This window comes from Panthera uncia, chromosome D1 (assembly GCF_023721935.1).
Source record: "Panthera uncia isolate 11264 chromosome D1, Puncia_PCG_1.0, whole genome shotgun sequence".
In the NCBI taxonomy this organism is placed as follows: Eukaryota; Metazoa; Chordata; class Mammalia; order Carnivora; family Felidae; genus Panthera; species Panthera uncia.
In genome coordinates this window covers 38,766,504-38,789,465 of record NC_064808.1, presented here as the reverse complement: position 1 = coordinate 38,789,465, position 22,962 = coordinate 38,766,504, and the positions used below count along the sequence as shown (strand labels likewise).

Here is a 22,962-nt window from a genome sequence, read left to right as displayed (position 1 = left end):
TACAACTACCCCTACCGCCACAGCCCTCCTGGGTTCTGGTAACTTCTCCTGTCTTTTAAGCCTCATCATAGTAAGGCTCCTGCCATTACTTTCAATTGGGGGTATTGGTCACCATCCCATGTAATTTCCTCTAAATCTGCCCATATTGATAAAGTGTCCCTTAATTAAACTCTTCTGAATTATCCCATTTTAGGCCATCTGTTTTCTGCTGGCATCCTGAGAGATACTGAAAGGAAAATAAGTTTCAAAAAGCAAGTAAAACAGATGACTAGGTTATTCACAGCACTTTAGCTTTGGGATGCGTGCGTGTTCCCAATCTTGCTCCCTAAATTAAGGAAAGCAACAGATTTCTCACCATGACAGCACAATCTGAATGGTAGGGAAGGAGGCGAGAATGGGACAAGGGTCTACCGAGGGGAACAATGTGGATTAGCAATTCGGACTTCCACGGTCAAGGCTGCCAGCCCTGAGAGTGGCCAGAAGGTGCCAGAAGGTGCTTCATGCCTCCTGTCTTTTCCTGCTGGAGCCCCTGTGGCTCCCCGAATACTGCTCTTCCAGATCAGGTACATGTGTGAGCAAGAAGAGAAAAAAGCCAACAGTGGCTCTGGAAAGAAATACTTGATCAAGGCGCCTTTCCTCCATTCTTTTGGCTGGAGGTGACAAGCTGCCCTGTACTGTCCTGTGATTGTCGCCACAGGACGCTTCTTTGCCCTGGGGAGGTGCTGGCGGCAGCGGTGGCAGTGGTGAAGCCGGGTGCGGGAGCAAGGCGTATCGAGATGCTGGACGGCCCCTGTGATCTCCTGTGCAGGGATCTGCTGGCACGTGAGAGTGTGGGGTTCTCTGAGTCGTGACCCCTCACGAGATGTTTCTTGACATTTGAGTTGAGTCTACTCCCCTCTCTCTCAACCTCTGCTTATCCCCATCCTGTCTGCTGCCCATGCCTGCAGAGGAGTGGTGTTCTGTAGCCTCTGGCTGCCAGTTGTGTGGGTAGGGAGCCATGCCAAGCAATGTGAGCCTGCGCTGGGAGGCTTTATAGCTAAGAATAAAGACACCCTCCTTACTTGTCATTCAAGGCCCTCCATGGCCTGCCCCACGCTCTTTCATTGTCCTAGGAGTAATGCACACAGGTTTACATTTTCTTTCCAATTGACATAGACGTGGACCAAATAAATAGTAAGTCTTCCTGAGCCCTCTCCTTCAGAAGCAATAACTTGTTTCAGTTTTGTTTCTAGACTCTTTTCAGTCATAGATTTGATCTGGGGTTTGTTTTTGTTTTTGTGTTTTTAGATTCTAATGTTTATTTATTTTTGAGAGAGGGAGGGAGAGAATGAGCCAGGTTGGGGGGCAGAGAGAGAGGGAGACACAGAATCCGAAGCAGGCTCCAGGCTCTGAGCTGTTTGCATAGAGCAGATATGGGGCTTGAACTCACGAACTGAGAGATCACAACCTGAGCCCAAGTCAGACACTTAACCCACTGAGCCACCCAGGTGCCGCAGTTATAGATTTGATTTGTAAAGTATTACTTCTGTCTTATAACCTGTCAGTATTAACAATAGAATCAACCAATTCCTTATATAAGATGTAAAGAATTCAGGATATGGCTGAGGATTTGGAATTAGAAGGCTGGGAATTTAAAATAACTGTGATTAATAGGCTAAGGAATCTAGCGGACAAAGTGGACAAAATGCAAGTGTAGATGAAGACTATAAGGAGGAGGAAATGCTAAAAATAAAAACGTTATAACATAAGTGAAGAATGCCTTTGACTGGACTAGCTATAGCTTTTCAAAGAATCCGTGGGCCTCACAATATGGATGGAACTAGAGTGTATTATGCTAAGCGAAATAAGTCACTCAGAGAAAGATAAATATCATATGATCTCTCTCATATGTGGAATTTAAGAAACAAAACAGATGAACATAAGGGACGGGAAGGAAAAATAAGATAAAAACAGAGAGGGAGGCAAACCATAAGAGACTCTTAAATACAGAGAACAAACTGAGGGTTGACAGAGATGGAGGTGGGGTAGAGAAAATGGGTGATGGGCATTAAGGAGAACATTTGTCGGGATGAGAACTGGGTGTTATACATAAGTGATGAATCACTAAACTCTACCCTTGAAACAAATAAATAAGTAAATAAATAAACCTCCAGAAAGAACCAGTGAGCCTCAGGATAAGTTAATAGGAACGTCCTAAACTGAAAATCAAGGAGAAAGACTGAAAAAAAAAAGGGAACAGAATGGTCAAGAGCTGTAGGATGATTACAAGAGGTAAAAAATACATAGAATAGGAATATCAAAAGAAGAGAGAAAGGAACAGAAGATATATATGCAGTAATAATGGCGAAGAGCTTTCCAGATTATTTGCGGGCACCAAACCACAGATCCAGGTAGCACAGAGAACCCAAACCAGGATGAATAATAATAGTAGTAATAGCTCTTCCCGTAAGTGGCCTGAGATGATATCTGAAAATTGTTCGCTCTTCACCTGACACGGGAACCCCCACAAAATCGTGCCAATCAAGAGGTTCAAGCCTTCATGTTCACTTTAAGAACACACGTGAAACTGCTGAGGCCTTCAAGGATAGGCGTATCCGAAAAGTCACCACGTCTCTGAAAGAAGTCACTTTGCAGAAACAATGTTACAACGCTACAATGGTGGAGTTGGTAGGTGTGTCCAGGCCAAACAGTGGGGCTGGGCACAGGGTCGGTGGCCCAAAAAGAGTGCTGCATTTTTACCGCACGTGCTTAAAAATGCAGAGAGTAAGGCTGAACTTAAGGGTTTAGATGTAGATTCTCTGGTCATGGAGCACATCCGGGTGAACAAAGCCCCCAAGATGCGGCACAGAATTTGCAGGGCTCCCGGTCAGATTAACCCACACGTGAGCTCTCCGTGCCACATTGAGATGATCCTTACAGAAAAAGAGCAGAGTGGTCCTAAACCAGAAGAGGAAGTTGCACAGAAGGAAAAGATATCGCAGAAGAAACTGGAGAAACTAAAACTTATGGCCTGGGAGTAAATTCTGCATAAAATACATGCAAATAAAAGTCAAAAAAGAAACAACAACAGACCCTACACCTACGTATTCATTTCTGGGGCAGACACACTGCTCTATATGATACTATTATGATAGATGTGTGATAATCTGCATTTGTCAAATCCATTGAGCTATACCACACAGAGGGAACCCTAAAGTAAACTATGGACTTCAGTTTATAATAATGTATCAATATTAGTGCATCAATTTTAATAAATGTACCACATTAATGGAAGACATTAGTAATAGGAGAACCTGTGGGCGGGAGGAATGGGGATGGGGAGAGTAGACTGGAACCCTCTGTACTTCCTGTGAAAGTTTCCCATAAATCTAAAAGCGCTCTACAGTACAAAACTATTTAAAAATAAATAGGGACGCCTGGGCGGCTCAGTTGGTTAAGCATCCAACTTCGGCTCAGGTCATGTTCTCACAGTTCGTGGGTTTGGACCCTGCTTTGGGCTCTGTGCTGACAGCTCAGAGCTCAGAGCCTGGAGCCTGCTTCAGATTCTGTGTCTCCCTCTCTCTCTGGTCCTCCCCCGCTCACACTCTCCCTCTCTTTCTGTCTCCGTCTCTCAAAAATAAATAAACATTTAAAAAATTAAAAAAATAAAAATCAATAGGCAAACCACCAACAGGATGAATATTTATAACGCACCTAACTAAGGAAAGACTCATGCAGCATGGATACAAACTCCTACAAATAAATAACAGAGAAAGGGAAACACTTAATAAAAATGGGCAAAACTTAGACACTTCAAAAAAAAATACAAGTAGCCAACAAGCACAGGAAAAGATGCCAATTTCACAAGTCACTTTGGAAATGCAAATTAAAACACGACGAGCTACCACTTTATACTCATTAGAATGACTAAAATTCAAAAGACTGGCAGTGTTTGTGGAGAAGGATCTGGAAAAACTGACACTTTCAGACATCGCTGGTGGGAATGTGCAATAGCATAACCACTTGAGAAAGGAGCTTGGCATTTCTTCAGAGTCAAGCAGACATCTTCCTGTGACCCAGCAAATTCACTTCAGGTTACTTATCCGAGGGAAATAAAACATATATTCAGAAAGAGACGTGAATAAGAATGTTCATGGTAGCTTTATTCAAAATAGCCAGTGATAGAATACTACATAGATATCTATCCGTATGAAAATAAACCGGCGCACTCACACGATGAGATAGCGCTCAGGTTTAGCAAAAAGACAAAGTGCTGATATATGCAATCGCCGTGGCCTGGGTACATCCTAAAAATATTACGCTGAGTGATACAAGATAGGAACAGAAGAGTACATTGAATGATCCTAAGTATGTGAAGCCGAAGATCAGGTAAAACTAATCTTTGGTGATAGAAATAGGAATAAAAAAAAAACAAAAAACAAAAAACAAAAAAAGAAATAGGAATAAAGATTGCCTCTGGGGCAGGAGGAGTATGTAACAGGGACATGAGGGAACTTTCAGAGGTGATGAAAATGTGTTATGTTTTGCTTGGGGCTCGAGTCACGTGGGTATACCGTTGCCAAAGCTCACTGAACTGTGCACTTGTGATCTGTGCAATCACTCTCCCCTGATTGTACCTCAATTAAAAAAGTAAAAAATTATTAAAAGATGCAACATTTGAACTTAATATATTGTTTTTATAGAACGTGTAACTTTAGAGGTATTTGTAATCAGATTTATACAACTAACGTTGGGAGCTCTGCGGAATAAGAAGTAAATCTGACACAGATCCTGTTCTCTGAGGACTAGAGAAGAGTCTAGTGTTCTAGATGTTTTGCCACCAAGGACCGGAGAGCTCCTGGGAGGGAGAACCAGGGCGAGAGCACTTGGGTGGGGGTGCAGCGGGAGTGAGAAGGGACACCTATGAGGTTCCGCAGGAGGGCTTGGGACAGGAAATCATAGCAAGACGACCTGCCTCAAACCTTAAGCATGCTTCAACGCTGATTTATCCAGTTATAAAACTTAACTTTGCTCGCACAGACTGAAAATGGCGAAGGAAAAACTCATGGATGGTGACTCAATTCTGGGAAATGGGTGTTTAGCACAGGCTTGGTTTAAAAATTCGTCATTTGTTTGTTCGTTAAGTCTTGGATTCAATAAACATCAAGGTAGGGACATATTCTAGGCCCTACCAAAATCAAAGAAGACTGCTCTCGGAGGCTAGTCTGCTCTTTAATTCTTTCAATTTTATGGAGACAGGATGCAGGAGGGTGACCACAGAAACTTGCCGTGGAATGTTCTTCCAGTCCCTCCCAAGTGCAGCGACCAAAGGAATTTAGACCGTCCTGCGCTGCTTTCAGCCTGTGCTGAAGGTGGGGTTCTCCTAAAGCGGACCCCAGAGTTGGTAGAGTTTGGGGTGGAGCGAAGGCCCTGGGGAAGGCAGTCCCTGAGATGCGACACTCAGTGTTTGTTTCACAGGTACCGTCGCAGTCCTCACGAGGGAGGATATTATCTTAACCGTAAGGTTTATCTTACAACTTTAGGGTTTGAAGGTCAGGGGCCCCGAGGCTGAGAGAAGTGAAGAAAACCTCCCAAACCGATAGGGACAAAGTTGGTTCTCAAAGCCACATTTGTCTGACTGAGGCAGACGCCAAATCAGGGCGCCAGACTGTTTCCCGACATCACCAGCGTTTCCTGAGGCAGGCTGACTTCGCTTTCATCCCCTCCGGATGCGTCCTGCAGGGCCCTCTGGAGAACCATCCTGAGGGTCTTCCGCTGCCGGGGCCACCGCTGCCTGAAGGAGCCAACAAAGAAGTAAATGATGGGGTTGGCACAGCTGTTGACACAGGACAGGGTGAGCGCAGCCAGATAAAGATGCCAGAGGGACGCATCAAAACCCTGCTGAATCCAGAATACGAGGAACCAGTGAATGCCGTAGGGCAGGCCGCAGAAGAGGAAGGCCAGCACTGTGAGCCCCACAGTCACATACACCCTGGTCAGCTGCATCCGCTGGGAGCCCCACAGCAGTCTGGTCAGCAGGGCCAGGCTGGACCCAGAGAGAAGCACAAATAAGAAAATCAGCCAGGCGGCCGCGACGAAATCAAACGCCAGGCACAACCCAGGGTCAAAATCCCTAAACAGGAAGCCACAGTACTTCCCTTCCAGGATGCTCAGCAGCAGGGAGAGGGCCCAGAGCAGGCCACATGTCACAGTTGACGTGTGTCTTGGGCGGTGGCAGCGGTACCAGATGGGACAAAGGACCGACAGGCAGCGCTCGGTGCTGATGGCGCTGAGAAGGCTCACGCTCGCGATGTAGGCGAAGGTCCACATGGTGGTGAAAAATCTGGGGATGGAAAAGTACACCGAATGGAAGTTGATGAGCGCCTCCAGGGCGTATACAACCTGGGAGGAGAGGAAGAGGAAGTCAGCTCCTGCCAGGTTGAGGATGTAGACAGAGAAAGCGTTCCTCTGCATGCGGCAGCCCAGCAGCCAGAGCACGGTCACGTTTCCCACCAGCCCGCCCAGGGCAAAGGTGAAGGTCAGCAAAGTCACGATCAGGATTTCCACGTTGTCACTTGGAGGATGGTCCTCGTCACTTCCATTCACTGGTGTGAGTGTGCCCTCCCAGGCCGGGGCGGTGGGATCGATGCTCAGAAACCCTCCACTGGTATTCCTGGGAACACAAACAAGACTTGAGCACCTGCTGTGTGCCCCCTGATTCTCAGGGCCAGCCTGCTACATGAGGATTACTGTCTCCATGTTACCGAGGAGGGAAACGGAGGCTTGCAGAAATTAGGATACTTGCTGAAGACCACGTTGCTCTGAAGTTCTGGAACCTGACTCAGACCAGTTCCCTCTAACTCTAAAGCTGGGCTCTCTCTACCGCAACATGGACCCTCTACTGACATGGGAATATTCTAGGGCTCATGCCAGGTCTGGCGGGGGGAGGCAGGAATTGAAAAGTCTGGACGGGTTATGTGTGATGACAACAGGACTCTGAGCTTGGCATTCTTTCTGCCTGGGACTGAGATTTTCTCTTAAGACAAGGAAGTCAGAAGACTCAGGCGTAACCTGTGGACAATCTCAGTGACTGAGCATGGTCCATCCACCAGAAAGGAGATCGTGATTTAGGGTCATGAAAGGAATGTGGCCTTTTTCTATGACAGGTATGAGTATGGCCAAGCCTCTTAGCCAGAAATGGCCCAGTGTGTGAGCTCTATGAGGACAGGAAGTGCTTTTCTTTCTGTCCATTAGTGTGTCCCCAGTGCCCAGTTCTGTTGTGGGGGACACAGTATAGGTCACTCTTACAATGGATTTCTTTCTAGGGCAGCCAAAATCATAAACTTAAAGTACTTCTAAATACCTGTGTACTCTTACTTTAAAAAACAAAACAAAACAAAACAAAAAAACCCACAAAATTGAAATCAGTTCTCAAGGCATCTACGATGATAATGAGAGATTATTCCGGAGAAGTGACACCAGATACGGAGATGCAAACAGTGAAACAAACATACTGAGGAGATACAATGAGAAACTGACCGACTCGCGTAGAGAGACAAAGTCCCAGGAAACATCAACTGGGAGGAGGCCATAAGAAGAGATGGATTTTCCCCATTTGCCATCACATCTCATTTCCATCTTCTCTACCCGCCTCTCTGTCCTTATCGTCCTCATCAACGGGCTCCCTCTGTCTCTGGCTCCTGGTTGCTTTCAGCGAAAGGGAGACACAGACAGGAGCTGGAGGGCGCGAGGAGGGCGGCTGGGGGTTTGTGACTTTCTGGCTCTCTCTGTCCACCAGGCTGCGGTTTGGCAGTGGAGGTGTTACTCTGCCTGAGGACTTAGAGCCCGTCTGGTGGCCCTTTCGTACAGGCACAGCTACAACTACCCCTACCGCCACAGCCCTCCTGGGTTCTGGTAACTTCTTCCCCTTTCTCTTCAGGCCTTATCTCTGGGGGCTTCAGTCAGCATCCTTTATAGATTTTCCTTAGCTCTGCCCATACCTGTGTAACCAGACCTTTCATTAAACTCTCCAAATATCCTGTTAGCTTATGCCCTACATTTTCTGCTGGGGTAATGCCAGATACAGGAGCCACAAAACAAAACAAAACAAAAACCCCACCTTTGAATAGCAAGCAAATCTGTGAAAGCGGAGGTTGTTAAAACAATTTAGCTTTGGAGTCTCATGCCAGCCTGCCATCTTGCTCCCTGAATTAAACGTAGCAAAACAGACCTCTCCATAGTTGCAGATTTGAATGTTTGGAGAGAAAGGGAGAGTATAGGGAGAGAGGATAGAAGCAAAAAGAACTTGGTGGATCCTGTTTGGCTCTCCCACAGTCCAAGATGCCAGTACCCAAAGCATCATGAGGGAGCTTCATGTCCCCTGATTTGCCGTGGGGTGCCCCTGGTGTCCTGCATGCCCTACCTTGAGATGAATTCATGAGCATGTAGACTAAGAGGAAGAAAACAAAACTGCTTTTGAAAGAAGATAGTTCTTGAGCAGGCTCTTACCTGAGCACCATTCTTCTTGCTGGAAGCAAAGAATAGAAAAGGAAGAGCTTTCCTGAGATTGGCAGGTAGTGGAGAATGTTTCTCTCCCCTCTGGATGGCAAGATGTCTGTCGTAGCAGGAGTGAACTTCGGTGACTGCCTGAGGCTTATCAGGATGCTGGATGACAGCCCCTGTGATTTCCTGCCGAAAGGGCACTGGCAAATGAGATCCTGGAGATGTGTCAAACAAGAAACTTCACGAGATGTTTTTCATTTGCCATGACTCCAATCACTTATCTCAGCCTGTCCCCATCCTACCCCATCCAGTCCCCCGCCTTGTGAGGAATAGCTAGCTGCCCTGGAGCCTTTTGCTGCCCTCTGTGAGCCTGGGCAGTAAACCATCCACTAAGCAGTGTGAGCTTCCATAGCTAAATAATTGTTTGCTTGGCATTCAAGGCCCTGCGTGGCCTGGCTCACTCGATCTTTTTAAAGTCTGTTCAGTTATAATCTTTACAGCCGATGTGGGGTTGGAATGCACAACCCCAAGATCAAGTCGCATGTTCTACCAACTGAGCCAGCCAAGCTCTCCTTGATCTTTTAAAAATTTAATTACAGAAGCAAGGTATGCACAATTAATTTTATTTCAAAAGACACTGGGGTGTATAAAGTGAAAGTGAAGCCTCTCTCAATTGTGTTCCTCAGTAGCAACCAGTATGTCTAATTTCCATTCTTATTCTTGTTCTCCTCCTCCTCCTCCTTCTTTTTTTTAGAAAGAGAGAGTGTGCCAGCAGGGGAGGGGCAGAGAGAGAGAGGGAGAGAGAGGATCTCAAGCAGACTCTGCCCTCAGCATCGAGCCCAAGGTGGGGCTTGATCTCACAACCCTGAGATCATGACCTGATGACCGGAGCTGAAATCAAGAGTCGGACGCTTAACCAACTGAGCCACCTAGGCGCCCCTCTTGTTTCCATCCTTAATTCTTCTAGATGTTAAAGTTATAGCTTTGTATAATGAAACTACATTTCTGCTTTCGATCTGTCAATGCCAACAACAGGTATATTGAGTTCCCTTTATGAAAGATGAGGAATTTAGCACACTGCACGTATTATCACCAACCTCCCTCTACCGTATGATACTTGTTAGCTAGATTATTTTCAGATCATCTAGAGCCTTAGCTCTTATGGCTTCCTTTCATGTGCCCGTGCCGCAGCCAAATTGAGTCTAAAAACTTAACCGTGAAGTATTTAAAGCGATCAGAAAAATTTATTTACTCGTTTATTCATTTACTCAAAACCATAGGTTTGTTGTGAAGACTAATGGATTAGTTATGTAACAGTTTAGAATAGGGCCTCATAGGGGCGCCTGGGTGGCTCAGTCGGTTGAGCTTCCGACTTCGGCTCAGGTCATGATCTTTCGGCTTGTGAGTTTGAGCCCCACCTTGGGCTCTGTGCTGACAGCTCAGATGTCAGCCTGATGGGGCCCGCTTTGGATTCTGTGTCCCTCTCTCTCTCTCTGCCCCTCCTGGCTCATGCTCTGCCTCTCTCCGTCTCTCAAGAATAAATAAAACATTATGGGGTGCCTGGGTGGCTCAGTCAATTGAGCGTCCGACTTCAGCTCAGGGCATAATCTCACAGTTCGTGGGTTTGAGCCCTGCATCGGGCCCTGTGCTGACAGCTCAGAGCCTGGAGCCTGCTTAGGATTCTGTGTCTCCCTCTCTCTCGGCCCATCCCCTGCTTTCTCTCTGTCTCTCAAAAATAAACATAAAAAAAGAATAAATAAAACATTAAAAAAATTAGAATAGAGACTCATAGTAAGTACTATATATTCACTAATTCTTATGATTTTTATTACTATGTCGTCTGGAAGTCTAATTCAATACATGCTAAAGTTTCTTTTTTCTATTTTTCCGCATCACTTACATTCTTTTTTATTTTCCACCTCTTTGTGTGCTAGGCAGCTTTCTCGATAATTTCTACGGATGCGTCTTCTAGGTTACTAGTCTCCTTTCCACTGTGTCGTTTAATCCACTCACTGAATTTTAAATTCGCTTTTTATGGTATTACTTTCTAGAAGCTCTGCTTGAGATTTTGTTTTCAAATTTGCTTGGTCATTTCTTCATCTCTTGATGCTGGCTCCCGTTGTCAATTTTCTCTTTTATATCTCTAACCTCATCAGCCCCGGCAACATTATGCTTCTCTGATAATTCCCGCGCTGAAGTCTATGTATGTCTGATTTTACCGCCTATTATTCCTTCTATCACTTTCATATGGTGCCTTGTTTCTTCCTGTATTTGTGATTTTTGACTATGAGCTGTTCACTTTCCTTGGGACTTATCTGTAGGAGTTCTTTGAGGCCTGAATTATACTGAATTATAGCTAAGTTCCTCCAGAGAGGTCTTGTGTTTTCTTTCGCTAGTTGACTGGGGGACCTTCCCAGCATGGCTTTCAACTTTTGGGATGTCCCCAGAAACCTCCCTGTCATTTGAGGTTTTAGGACCACAACGTGATACTGACTTGTAGCTACAAATTCTCAAGCGAGAGAATTTTTCTTCACTCAGAGCCAAGCTTGATCAAGGAGTTTCTCCGTAGTTTTACTTCTAAGAGAAACATACTGAAGGTTAGTCTTTGGGGGTCCCAACTTTCCATGGAGCACCTCGCCTAGATTTCTGACCTTTGGGTTGCCCTAAAACTCTATCTTCTAGAAGCCTATATAATAGGAAATGTGCATCTCCTGAGAGCACAGGGGATCCATTTAAGGAAATGAAGCAAGGAAGTAACTTTATCAGCTGTGTGCTTCAGAAAAGTCCCGCAGGCTGCAGAGAGGAGAATATATAGAATACAAATGAAAATATAAATCTCTAGTCATACCGCTACAAGAAAAACAACTGCGTGAATGTTTTGGTATATGCGCACAAAACATCCAACTATTTATGCTATTTTGTAATATATAGCATACTTCCGATTTGATACTTATTCACTGTGGACCCTGTTTGGTGTCAGTGCCTCATCTGGAAAATGAGATGCTTTCCAGCTGTGATGAATCTAAAACTAGGAAATCCCTGGTGCCTGTGGAGGCCTCTCTCCCTCATGTGCCCTCCCCCCACCCCCTTGGATCTGGTCCGTACCAAAGAGAGTGGAGACCTCAGATAGGGCTCTCTCCAAGGCCAGATTTGATCCCAAGGTGATTCTCATCTATCAGGTCCTTAATAGTTCCCAGAGACTCCACTTTTCATCACGGTCATAAACTCATCAGTCTAGGCCCCCTCCATGGTCCCAAGTCTTGTGTTATGAATTCTTTCCATTCGAGTTGACAATGCAGGGCAATGTCATTTAGAAAGTCCCTATAAAGAACAGTTTTGTTATATAGTGGGGCGGCGGGGGGCGGGGGGGGGACGACGACAGTGAGAGATTGTGTGAGTATGTGTGTGTAGCTGATTTTACTATGTGAACTTGCACGGTTATATTTTGGGAGGCTGTGGCCCATCCCTGTATCTGAGCCTCTTCTCATTCTGCTCCATGGGGGACCGCCAGCAGCTGAAAGCCAGGCAGATGCCATGAAACTGAGGTGGGGGAGGGGAGGGGGCATCCTGATATCATCTGAACTCTGAATCCCGTCATGTCTGGAGCCAGGTTCCCTCACCGAACCTCAGTTGTTTAAAGCAAATAATGTCTATTTTTGCTAAAACTAATTTATTTGGGGTCTCTCTTTTGCTCACACAGCCACCAATAGGTCCTTATTGGTCACATAGCACTTTAAGCCTCTGAGGACATATTTCTTTCCTATTGCACTGTGAGTGCTTTGAGAATAATGAGCATGCCTTTGAGTCTCAGTGCCTGGGACACTGCCTGATCCCAGTGCTCAGCAAATTTTTTTAAGCGTATGCATTTATGTCTGCAAGCGTGAGTGAAGTAGTGATTGAGCAGATCACTTGAAAAGGTGAGGATTGGGAAGTCGGTCTAGGCAGGGACTTTTAGAGCCTAACTGTGAGAAACACCTGCCAATAGAAAAGCAAACCAAAATGGAGGCAAAGAACAGTTGACAAGGTACAGTCTACTTGAAAATTTTCACATTCAAGAAGCACAGTCCATGTGGGAAAGGGAACACTTCTGCAGTTTGACTTAGATGTGTTTCTCAATTGCTGTGCAATTTGGGAATCAGCGTTTTGAGGGAAAGGGGGAGCAGGCCACTGTGACATAGAGAATCACCGGGGAGTCCAGGAACATGGAAGCAGAATGAGCTGGGGTTGGGAGCGAGGACAGAAAGTCACTGAGTTACAGGATCCTTTCTACAAAAACCCCACTGGAGAGTGGGCCTCACCGATCTCTTGTCTCTTTTTGACCTGGGCTGGAAGACTGTGGCTGCATAATCAGAACGATGGTTGACGCATAGTGGCCCCGCCATGGGGGGGGGGGGGGCTGGAGGAAATGGATCAAGATTGGCCTGAACTGGCTGGATGGAGGAAAGAACAGTCACAGGGCTTCAGAGAGGGAAAGAGAAGTCAATGTGGGGAGAGCCGAGCAGGGCACGAAGCAGGAGACTCCCTTGTGAGAGTGCTGTGCCCTTCTCATCCAATTATGGTTGTTTACAATCCTTGCAGAGGAAATCACACAGCTTCTCAGGCTCTTGATAACACCAAATAAGGCAGCAACTTCTACAGGGCTCTCTCTAGCCAGAGGACCAGAAGTCCATTTCAGAGTCAGGGGTTCCAGGAAGGACCTCCTGCTTCAAGGCAGCTCTGAGCTTTTTTTTTTTTAATGTTCATTTATTTATGGGGGGGCAGAGCACACATAAATAGGGGAAGGGCCGGGGGGAGGGAAAGACAAAGAGAGAGATAGAGAGGGAGGGAAAGACAGAGAGAGAGAGAGAGAGAGAGAGAGAGAATCCCAAGAAGGCTTGGGAGGTCAGAGCCTAATGTATGGCTCAATCCCATGAACCCGTGAGATCACCACCTAAGCCAGGACGCTTAGCTGACTGAACCTCCCAGGCAACCCTGATTTGACTTCCTACTGGACTAGAGGAGGAGGAAAGTAAAGGCTTATTGAATTCTTTTCTTTCCATTCCTTTGCCTTATTAGGTCAAACTGCTCTTGCTCAGCCAAGGGCTAGTTCCTCAGAAAGTCAGAGGATCACGGAGAAGGGAGTTCTAGGGCTTCTAGAAGCTCTGTGGTCAGAGAAGCCTGCAGCCAGGTCCCTCTGACTGAGCAGAGGCAGCTTCTTTCTCCATCTTGTCCTTTGTTCCTTCAGATCTGCTGTCAGGGAACAAAATATGGGCCCGGGGAGCTTCTAGGAATGAAAAAGTTGGGACAACCAATGCTCTGGTTTTCCTAGTTGATATTTCTTTTTCCTCTAAGGATCACTTAAATTAATTCAACAAATATTTACTGAATGTCTACTTTGTACCAGGCACTGTTGTAGGCACTGGGGTTACGTAAGGATTAAACATCACAAAAATCAGATGGAGGGCTACAAAGGTGACATTCCACATGACGCCACTAGGTGGCAGTCAATGATTATTATGGGGATCATGTAACCCTTGGCTGGCCTGCAGGGGGCGGAGTAAGTGAAGTCTGGGAAGAGGTCCAACTTAAAGTGGGGTAGTGATGGGGAGCCATGTTCTTTCTCGATGGTTATTCATGGGTGGCAGCGTAGGACAGTGTCTATGAAAGCCAACTCTGGAATGGTCATTCCTGGTCTCAAATCCTGGTTCTAGCAATTATTATTAATTAACTGAACCTTACTAACAGTTAAGTCGTTCAATCTCGCTAACCCTCAGTTACCTCAGGGAAATGGTGATGTCCCCCTATAGCGTTGGCCTGAGGTGCTCAGGGAGTGCTTAGCACGTGGGCAAAGCCCTATAAAGACGTAAAGGATCATTATGGCTACTATAGCTCTCTTAACTCTCACAGGAACATTTCTTGGGTAGCAAAAGGGGCCAGACTCACTGCTCTTTAGCTTCCAACAGAGAGCAGCTCCTCCCCAAGCCTTTCTGGCTTTAAGGAGCCCCGGTGACCTCCATGTCACCCTCTTCTCCCTTGGTTCCTTAAGGCTTGGCTGCCACCTGGTGGGGCCTGCCTGTCTGGTTTTCTCCAGCTCCCTCTGTCAGTGTTTGGCCAGGGCAGGGTAGGGAGAGGCGGCGGGATTTAGCCAGGGAGGAGCAGGGAGAGGTAGTGGGGCCTGGCCGCCAGACAGCGGGGAGGGTGTGTGTGAACGCTGTGGTGGCGGTCTGGGCACCGAGGAGGAGGACAGAGGTCTGGCCCCAGACCCGGGTTCGGTTTAAACCTGCAGCTCCCCAAGGGCTGGTTTGGCCCCAGACCTTGTTATGGTTGCTAGATGGAGACCCGTTGGGGCCTGGGAGCTGGCAGGTCTCCTTATGAAACCAGCCCCTTGCATGAGGCTGGACTTTAGAAAACCAGCGCCGAGGAGCTGAACACGTGCCCAGTTTACAGATAATTGCACAGTTGAGGCTTACGCTTTGGGAGAAGGGAACAGAAGGGGTGAGGGCAAAATGTGTTCCAGAGATGAAGGAACACGCTATATCTCGCAAGCCTTTCAAATGCTAAACTGCCCCTGCCTCTAAGCCTCAGTGCATGAAAGCCTCAGGCTCCGTGCTCTTCTCCCTTCTCTGCCTCCTGGAATCTCTCTTGTCCTCTTGGCCTGGTCAAGTTCCCTTTTGGAAGATAACCCGGTTCATAGGGGGCACTTTCCCGGGCTGAAAATCACGACCCCTGTGCTCTGCCTAGAGGTTTGACACAGCACACGCTGTTCTATGCTGATACTGATGAGTATGTCCTCGGGGTTGGAAACCCTCTGAGAGCAGGGCCTATGTGATTCATTCATTGACTCGTTCATCCATTTGTTCAGCAGTATTCACGGAGTACCCATTGCCTGGCAGGCCCTGTTTTGGGTGCTGGGATTGGCCCAGGGAGCCAGGCTTGCAATCCAGGTCCTGCCTCCTGGCCCAGACCTCCTCCTCCCCACCCACCTCACCTGAAGCCCAGCCCCCTAGGAGTAGGTAGGGAAGCAGTGGCCCACCCTCCTCTCAGAGCATTTGTGGGCAGGTGTAGGGGGCTGGGAGGCACCTCTCTGCCCAGCCCCCTCTTCTTCCTGGACAGTATCAGTAGGTAGCAATAGAAGCCCTTTTCTTTCCCACTTCCGCAGCATCACGTGGTGGCCCCAGGTACCAGGCCCTGGGCGCAGTGGGTCAGGCCTGGTCAGCCACTCCTAGCCACGTGACCTCAGGCGAATCCTCCAACCTAAGTCTTGGTTTCCTCGTATCTAAAAAGGAGGTAGTAAGAATACCTTCTCCCTGAGGTGTTTTAAGAATTCTCGAAGATTCTGCGCCTTCAGTAAATGGCAATTCTTGTCCTTCCCGCCCCACTTCTCCCACCCCTCAGGCCTGAGGGCTGAGGGCCACTCTTGACCACGGCAAGTCAGGCTCCAATTTGGCAGGTTCAGAGCTCAGAAGCCCAGTCTTCCTCTTCAGGCACCCAGCCCTAGATGAGAGTAGGAATAAAGATGAAATAATAACGACAGTTATAATAACAGCAATGTCTATTTTTTTTAAATAATTCTTACTCTGTGCCAAGTGTAAAATGCCTTTACATTTATTCACTCACATCATCCTCACCACCATATGAAGTGAGTGCCATCATCATCCCCCTTTTCTAGATGATGAACCTGAGACACAGAGAGTTTAAGGAATTGCCCGGGGCGACGCTGTACTAGCAGTCAGAAAGCAAGAGATATTCTGTACAGCTGGTGTGCAGCTGGTTGCCACAGCAATGCCTAAATTTAAAAGGTGGGCCCAGGATATGTGAAGTAGGGCATAGAAGATTTCGAACACACCCAGGAACCTTTCCGGGATGCCCAGACCCCCTGTGAGTCAGACCCCTGCTGACTCGTCCTCCTATTGGGTCGAGCACATACTGTCATGTTTCACGGGTTTTCTATGTCCTTGAGAATTACAAAAATGTGCCTCTGTGGGACTTGAAGATATCACTTTGAGACAGGGGGAGGGGAGACACTTGGGGACCCTGTCTCGCTGATACCTCTTCCCCCTCTGCTCTGCTTGGGCTGACTTTCTGTCTCTACTGACTATAGCCAGAGATGGATTGTCTTCAGACATGTGGAACATAAATTAACATTTCCTTGGGCGTAAGCCTGCATTTGGCAATGACCCAGAGATTTCCAAATCAACTGGGTGAGACTAAGAAGATGTCAATTCAGCTTGAGGAGGGCTGGTAAGGGTTTACCACAACGAAGGAACAGAAAGAATTCGTTGGTCATTGATCATTGCTCTAATTGGAGGTAGCCATGGGGGAGGCAGGGCAGTGAATCCTGTTCTGAATTCTGATTCTGTAGATTTCTAGCTGCATGACAGTAACTCTGAGCCTGTCTCCTCTGTCTGTGAGGATGACAGTGCTCTAGCAGACATGAAAGTGCTCCGTAAACAGGTGTGCGGGTGGTGGTGGGAGAATGGGACATGATTATAACCACTGCCAGCACAGTCATGTCAAAGGCCCCCTCAGACTGAGGGTGCCATCATGAAAGAGGGACTCGTGTGCCGTCGAGAGGGGACTCAAGGAGTATCTGGGTATGTCACCTAAAAGGAGGAGAGCCAGAAACTGTGGGCTGGGGAAAAAAGCCAGGGCCCCTCAGAGCTGGGAGAAGTAGCACAAGAAGATGTGTCAGGCACAGGGATGATTCTGGAAAAATATTTTTTATAACATTCCTTGCTGCTGGGTATGGCAGGTTGCCTTTAACGGCCGGAGATGGGGCAGAAAAAGTTCCAAATTTTTTCCTAATAGAAAGTGTGTTGGATTTAATTTGGGAAGATAGGGATACTGATTTATAGCATTAGTAGGCACTTTGATTATTTTTTCAAATCTACCTGTTCATTTTTATATAGTAGTCTCCCTCTTATCTGTGGGGGACACGTTCCAAGACCCCCAATGGATGCCTGAAACTGTGGATAGTACTGAACCTTATATATACTCTGTTTTTTCCTATACATATATACCTATGATACAGCTTAATTTATAAATTAGGCATGGTAAGAGATGAACAAAAATAATAATAAAATAGACCAATCATAACACTACATAGGAATAAAAGTTAGGTGAATGTGGTCTCTCTCTTTCAAAATATCCTATTGTACCGTACTCACCCTTCTTCCTGTGATGATGGGAGATGATAATATGTCTTTGTGATGACATGAGGTGAAGTGAACGACGCAGGCATTGTGACCTAGCATCAGACTGCGGCCAACCTGACCTCGCTTCGGGAGGATTGTCTGCCTCTCGACCGCGGTTGACCTTGGGTAACTATAACTATGGAAACCAACACCGTGGATAAAGGAGGACAAGTCTTTACTAGTCTCTTTGTCTACTAGTCTACTTGCTCTTTACTTACTTTTTATTCTTTCTTTTATTTCTCTAAACATGTGAAATATAATTGTTTTATATTCTATATCCCGGTATCCAAAGTCTTTGAGGGCCTGATTCTAAGGCTTGTTCTTTCTGCTCTCAGCCACGTGCTCTGTTTCCTTGTATGTATCAAACTTTTGACTGTGAACCCCTATTTTTTGGTTTTATTATTTTTACTTAAATTTTTTTTTTTAATGTTTATGTATTTTTGAGAGAGAGAGCATGAACAGGAAAGGAGCAGAGAGAGAGGGAGACACAGAATCTGAAGCAGGCTCCAGGCTCTGAGCTGTCAGCACAGACCCTAACCAGGGGGCTGAATTCACGGACCACAAGAGCATGACCTAAGCTGAAATCGGACGCTTAACCGACTGAGCCACCCAGGTGCCCCTGTGAACCCCTATTTTTAAAAATCTTCTGATAATTCTACACGGCCTGGTTTGAGGTGCATTCCTGCAGGGAGGATTTTGTGATTGCTTCAGCCAGACATCGGACATACTGATAACATACGGGGGTCCACTTTAGATTTAAATGATCATTTCGGGATTTTAAGATCGTGCTACCAGTGTCATATCAGACTCTCACAGCACACAAGGGTGAGCCCTAAAATCTCAGGGACTTTTTTTTTTCAACTTCTCCAAATCAGGGCTGACACAGACACTTCTCTGTTTTTGCTTTTATTTATATTGTTTTCATTTATATTGATCACCCTCTTCCTCAAGATATAGGCCTTCCTGAGTCCTGGCTTTATGTGGCTTGGTCTCCCATTTGACTCCCTGCCCCATATGGGTACAAGAACTACGGCCGAGGGTTACTTTCCTGTTCCTAGCAAAATTCTATGTGTAACAGGTCTGGGCCACGGGATTGTGTAGAATCTTCCAGAAGATGTGACCGTTTCTTTTCACACGTATCCACTGGGACTGGGGTCTGGCTTCATTCCTGGCCTCAGATTCCCCTTTCTTGAAGTCTCTACCGTTGATTAAAAAGTCTATTTTTAGCTTTTTTCTAACATTTTGATATATTTCCTTGGTGGAGAGTTTCAGAACAGCCTCAGCATCTTTTCAGAGATGCAGAATTTGGGGCTCTATCCAGATCCAAAGAATCAGAATCCACATGTTTGCAAGACCCCAGGTGACTTATAGAGGTTGAGAACCAGGGTACCTGGGTGGCTCCATTAGTTAAGTGTCCGACTCCTGATTTTAGCTTAGGCCATGATCTCATGGTCACAGGATCAAGCCCTGTGTCAGGCTCCATGCTGGGCATGGAACCTGTTTGGGATTCTCTCTCTCTGTCCCTGCCCTCAAAATAAATAAATAAACTTAAAAAAAAAAAAGAGGTTGAGAACCATGGCTTTCATTCATCATATTGCCTAAAACAGAAGTAAGATAGACACTTTTTAAGAAACATTTTTTTATTGGGACATAATCGACATATAACATTGTAAGTTTCAGGTATACAACATAATGATTCAATATTTGTATATATTCTAAAATGATCACCACAATAAGTCTAGTTAACACCCATCATCAAACATAGTTACAGAATTTTTTTTTCCTGTGATGAGGACTTTTAATATCTATTCTTTTAGCAACTTTCAAATATATAATATAGAATTATTGACTATAGTCACCCTGCTTAACACCCATGCTGAATTACGAGGACGGGCACTTTGCATGAGTGTTCTGGAACAGCGACAAAACGAAACTTCGTTTCTCCTCTACCTGTTTCTCCCCATCCAGTGGTTCAAATGGAGAGAAAGACTAGGATTAGTAGCGTTGATTCTGTCAGCTGCTACCTTTCTCAGCCCATCAGAGACCCTGAAGTGATGGACTAAGTCCTGGTCAGTTCCCAAGCTAGGCATGACCCCCAGAGAATGGGCTCAGAGGTCCCAGTGCTGTCCTAGACTGGTGCTTGCAGGGCAGAGCGCCCAGGTGCCTGCTGAGTTTTCTTTTTCCACCCACTCCCTCCCCTTATTGTCCTCAACTATATAGTTGATCTTCTGCCTTAGTTTCTCTGCTCTGAACAAAAGCTATAGCTAGCCCTGAGCCCCAGTCCTGACGACCTTCTAATCTCAAGGATGACTAGAATTTGTCATCATACTCCTCAGTGTAGGCTGGGAGCCTTCTCTCTGGAAACCTGCAGCTACCAGCCACTCATACCTTAATGTAATTAAACTTCTTAAGAGTCAGAGACATAGCTAGACTCTTCTTTGGCTAGGACTATGTCTAGCTGAGTGGTGCAGTGTTGTAGATTCCCATGGGTGTCTACAACACAACAAAGCTAAAGGATTTTGCCCCTGTATATTCAAGAATCTATCCCCCTGGGAAAATAAGTAGAAAAAGGAAGGAGTCCAGAGTCCATGTTAGGAACCATAAAATTAGATAAGATTACATTAAATTCCATATAATAAAATATCCATTGTCATGCTTGAGCTGAGCCTTGCCTTAACTCCATCAGGTACTCAGTATCCTTGACTCTTTCAATATGGCAGCCACTTACTGAGCCTTCGTACTGAATCAGGTACTGGGCTCAGTGCTTGTGCATCATATCATTTAATCCCCACGACATCCCTTTGCCAAATGAGACAGGTGAGGCTCAGGAATACCCATGCAGGGATGAGATGATATGGCTTCAGTCGGTCCGTTCTCCAAGGTTATGGGATTGATAAATGGTAGAGCTTGGATTAGAGCCCAGGTTTTTGACAACAAAATTCATTCTCTTTCTGCTCCCTTGTGGGCAGCACTCAGGAAAGTGCCTGAGACAAAGTAAGCTCTCAATAAATGTTTTAAATGTGAGTGGATCTTGCCATATGAAGACTACTGCTCGTTGAATGCCCACTGTGCGCAAACACTTTCTATATGTTAATGCTAATGAGTTGTTGAACTGGGATTTGAATTCAAGCCTTTCTTTCTGCCATCTAACGCCATGCACTTTTGTCTGTATCGTGCCACCTCTAACACAGGAAATCTAGTCTGGGAAAGGTGTCTCAGGGTTGACACATGACCAGTGGTGTTGGAGAAGGGAAGATCTGTCACTGCGGCACCAGAGGACAGACCCTTGAGCAGTGAGTGAGAATTACATGAAGGCAGATGATGGCTGGAGATAGGGAGACTTTTAGCAAAAAGTGAGGGAGTGGGCACTCCATCACTGAGAGTGTCAGATGACTGTCTCCCAGAAGGCCCAAACGCTGGCAGAGGGCAAGGGACATCTGAGTTCCCTTTAGCTCTAGTAGTCTGAAACACTATCATTCTCTTCGTCTACCCTGCAAATCCCTGGGGAGGATGACTCAACATCACCCATTCCGAAAGAGTATTTCAGAAGAACATAGTCCTGGCTATTCTAGTTTCTAGGGAGTATTGTGAAAGGTTTGATTGATGAGGAAATCATGGAGGATGATTAACGACTTAAGGTCAGCTTCTTTCCTCCTTCGCTGGCCTCCTCCAGCAGCCTTCCATAGGGGCCGAGTTTCCTCTTCACACACAGAAGTAGAAGATGTCACACAGCTGGTTCTGAATCTTGGGACTCAGCTGGGAAAAAAAATTGAAATCTCAAACAAATGGAGCCCATTTCAATTTACAACTGAATCTCAAAGGACTGGTCCCCTAAAATGCTCTCTTCAACCAAATAGTCTGAGCTTAGAGCTATGAATGCTCTCAACTGTCTTTTGGAGACAAATGCTGAGTTGGTTTTCCTGAAGTCCACAGGAGCGCCAGCCCCCTCCTCTATCACTCTGAAAATCTTCTAAACCATAACTGGTAATAGTAACGATTTCCATTTGTAAAGGAGGTTGCAATTGACAAAGTACTTCTGTGCTCCTGCCACTTGAGCTTCTGAAGATCCCATGTGAGGGATAAAGTGAGAAGTGTCATGCCCATTATACAGACCAGCACCACGTGACTCCGAAGACGGAGAAGTAAAGAAACTTGACTAAAGTCACATGGTTTCTAAGGAACACATCCAAGACCTGAATCTAGGCGTCTTGTTCCTAAATTCAGTGACGGCTACTGTTTTTCTCAGGGCAGATCATTTGACTTCTGGCATCAATGCAGATGCCCCAAATAAATAAATATTGGTTAAGGAGAAGAGTTTAATTTTCATAACCTTAAAAACAAATGCTTCAGTGGGTCATCTTGGGCTATACCTGTTCCCTGACGCCCTCCATCACTTTTCTCCATTATCACAGCAGAAAATCCCCTGGGGGCTCCATTGTGATCACAACAATGACCGTACCTTTTTTTTTCCCCCCACAAAGGAAGGCAGAGAGTATGGGTTCAAGTCCTGCCTCCTCTTCAGCTGTGTGACCTTCGATGAGTTAGCTAACCTCTCTGAACCTCAATTTCACATAGCTAATCTCATGGGGGTGTGGTGATGATTAACTGACATAAAGTCTGGAAAGCTTAGCACAGTGTTAGGCACATAATAGGGGCTCATTAAATACAGACTGAACATAGGTATGTAAAGCAAGGACTGTAGGTCAAACCCTAGCATTGCCAAGACTCCTTCTTACAGTGCTCATTCAACCAACATTGACTGAATACATGCTCCAAAGCAGATGCTTCTGTGTGCCTTGCTTATTGGTACCTCCCAGCAACCCTCTGAGGCAGTTATTATTCCCATTTTAAGAATGAGGAAACTGAAGCTCACTTGCCAGCCACTGTCTGTCGTATGTGTCAGAGCTAGAATTTGAACTCGGCTTGGTCTGACTCTTCTTCCAATGCTCTACTGTGCAATAGAAGGTCACCAGTTTGCACAGATTGGATAGGGTGCATTACTAATTAGGAGTGGTGACAGGACCTCCCACCTCCACCCCATTTGGGCTGTCCAGTGACTGGACGTCAGAGCCGTGGTTGTGTCACATTTGCTGTGCAACTTTGAGCCAGTCACATTACCTCTCCGGGCCTCACTGACTTTATCTGAAAACCAAGAAAGTTGGACAGATCGTCTGAAAGATCTTTTCCAGCTCTGGCCTGCTGCAATACTCCTCAGATTTCAAAAAAAAATGCCAGTGCATGATCCTGGAACACGGGAAGCATAACAGCGGCCCCTGAAATCTCAAATCAGTTTCGCCTTTTGAACCCA

At 46.1% G+C, this 22,962-nt stretch overlaps 1 protein-coding gene and 1 pseudogene across 1 annotated transcript in view; one reads left to right on the top strand and one right to left on the bottom strand.

The window, feature by feature from the left end:
* The first annotated feature begins 2,469 nt into the window (after positions 1-2,469).
* Positions 2,470-3,114, top strand: LOC125913351 (60S ribosomal protein L17-like; annotated as a pseudogene).
* Positions 3,115-5,265: 2,151 nt separating this feature from the next.
* Positions 5,266-22,962, bottom strand: part of LOC125913389 (mas-related G-protein coupled receptor member X2-like) — a 41,375-nt gene continuing 23,678 nt past the window's right edge. Inside the window, exons 2-4 of the mRNA XM_049618488.1 lie at positions 22,109-22,113; positions 12,780-12,877; positions 5,266-6,682 (exon numbers count right to left, since the gene is read on the bottom strand). Coding sequence (XP_049474445.1) covers positions 5,635-6,682; positions 12,780-12,877; positions 22,109-22,113 — 1,151 coding nt within the window. The 3' untranslated portion in view covers positions 5,266-5,634. The remainder of the gene's footprint in view (positions 6,683-12,779; positions 12,878-22,108; positions 22,114-22,962) is intronic.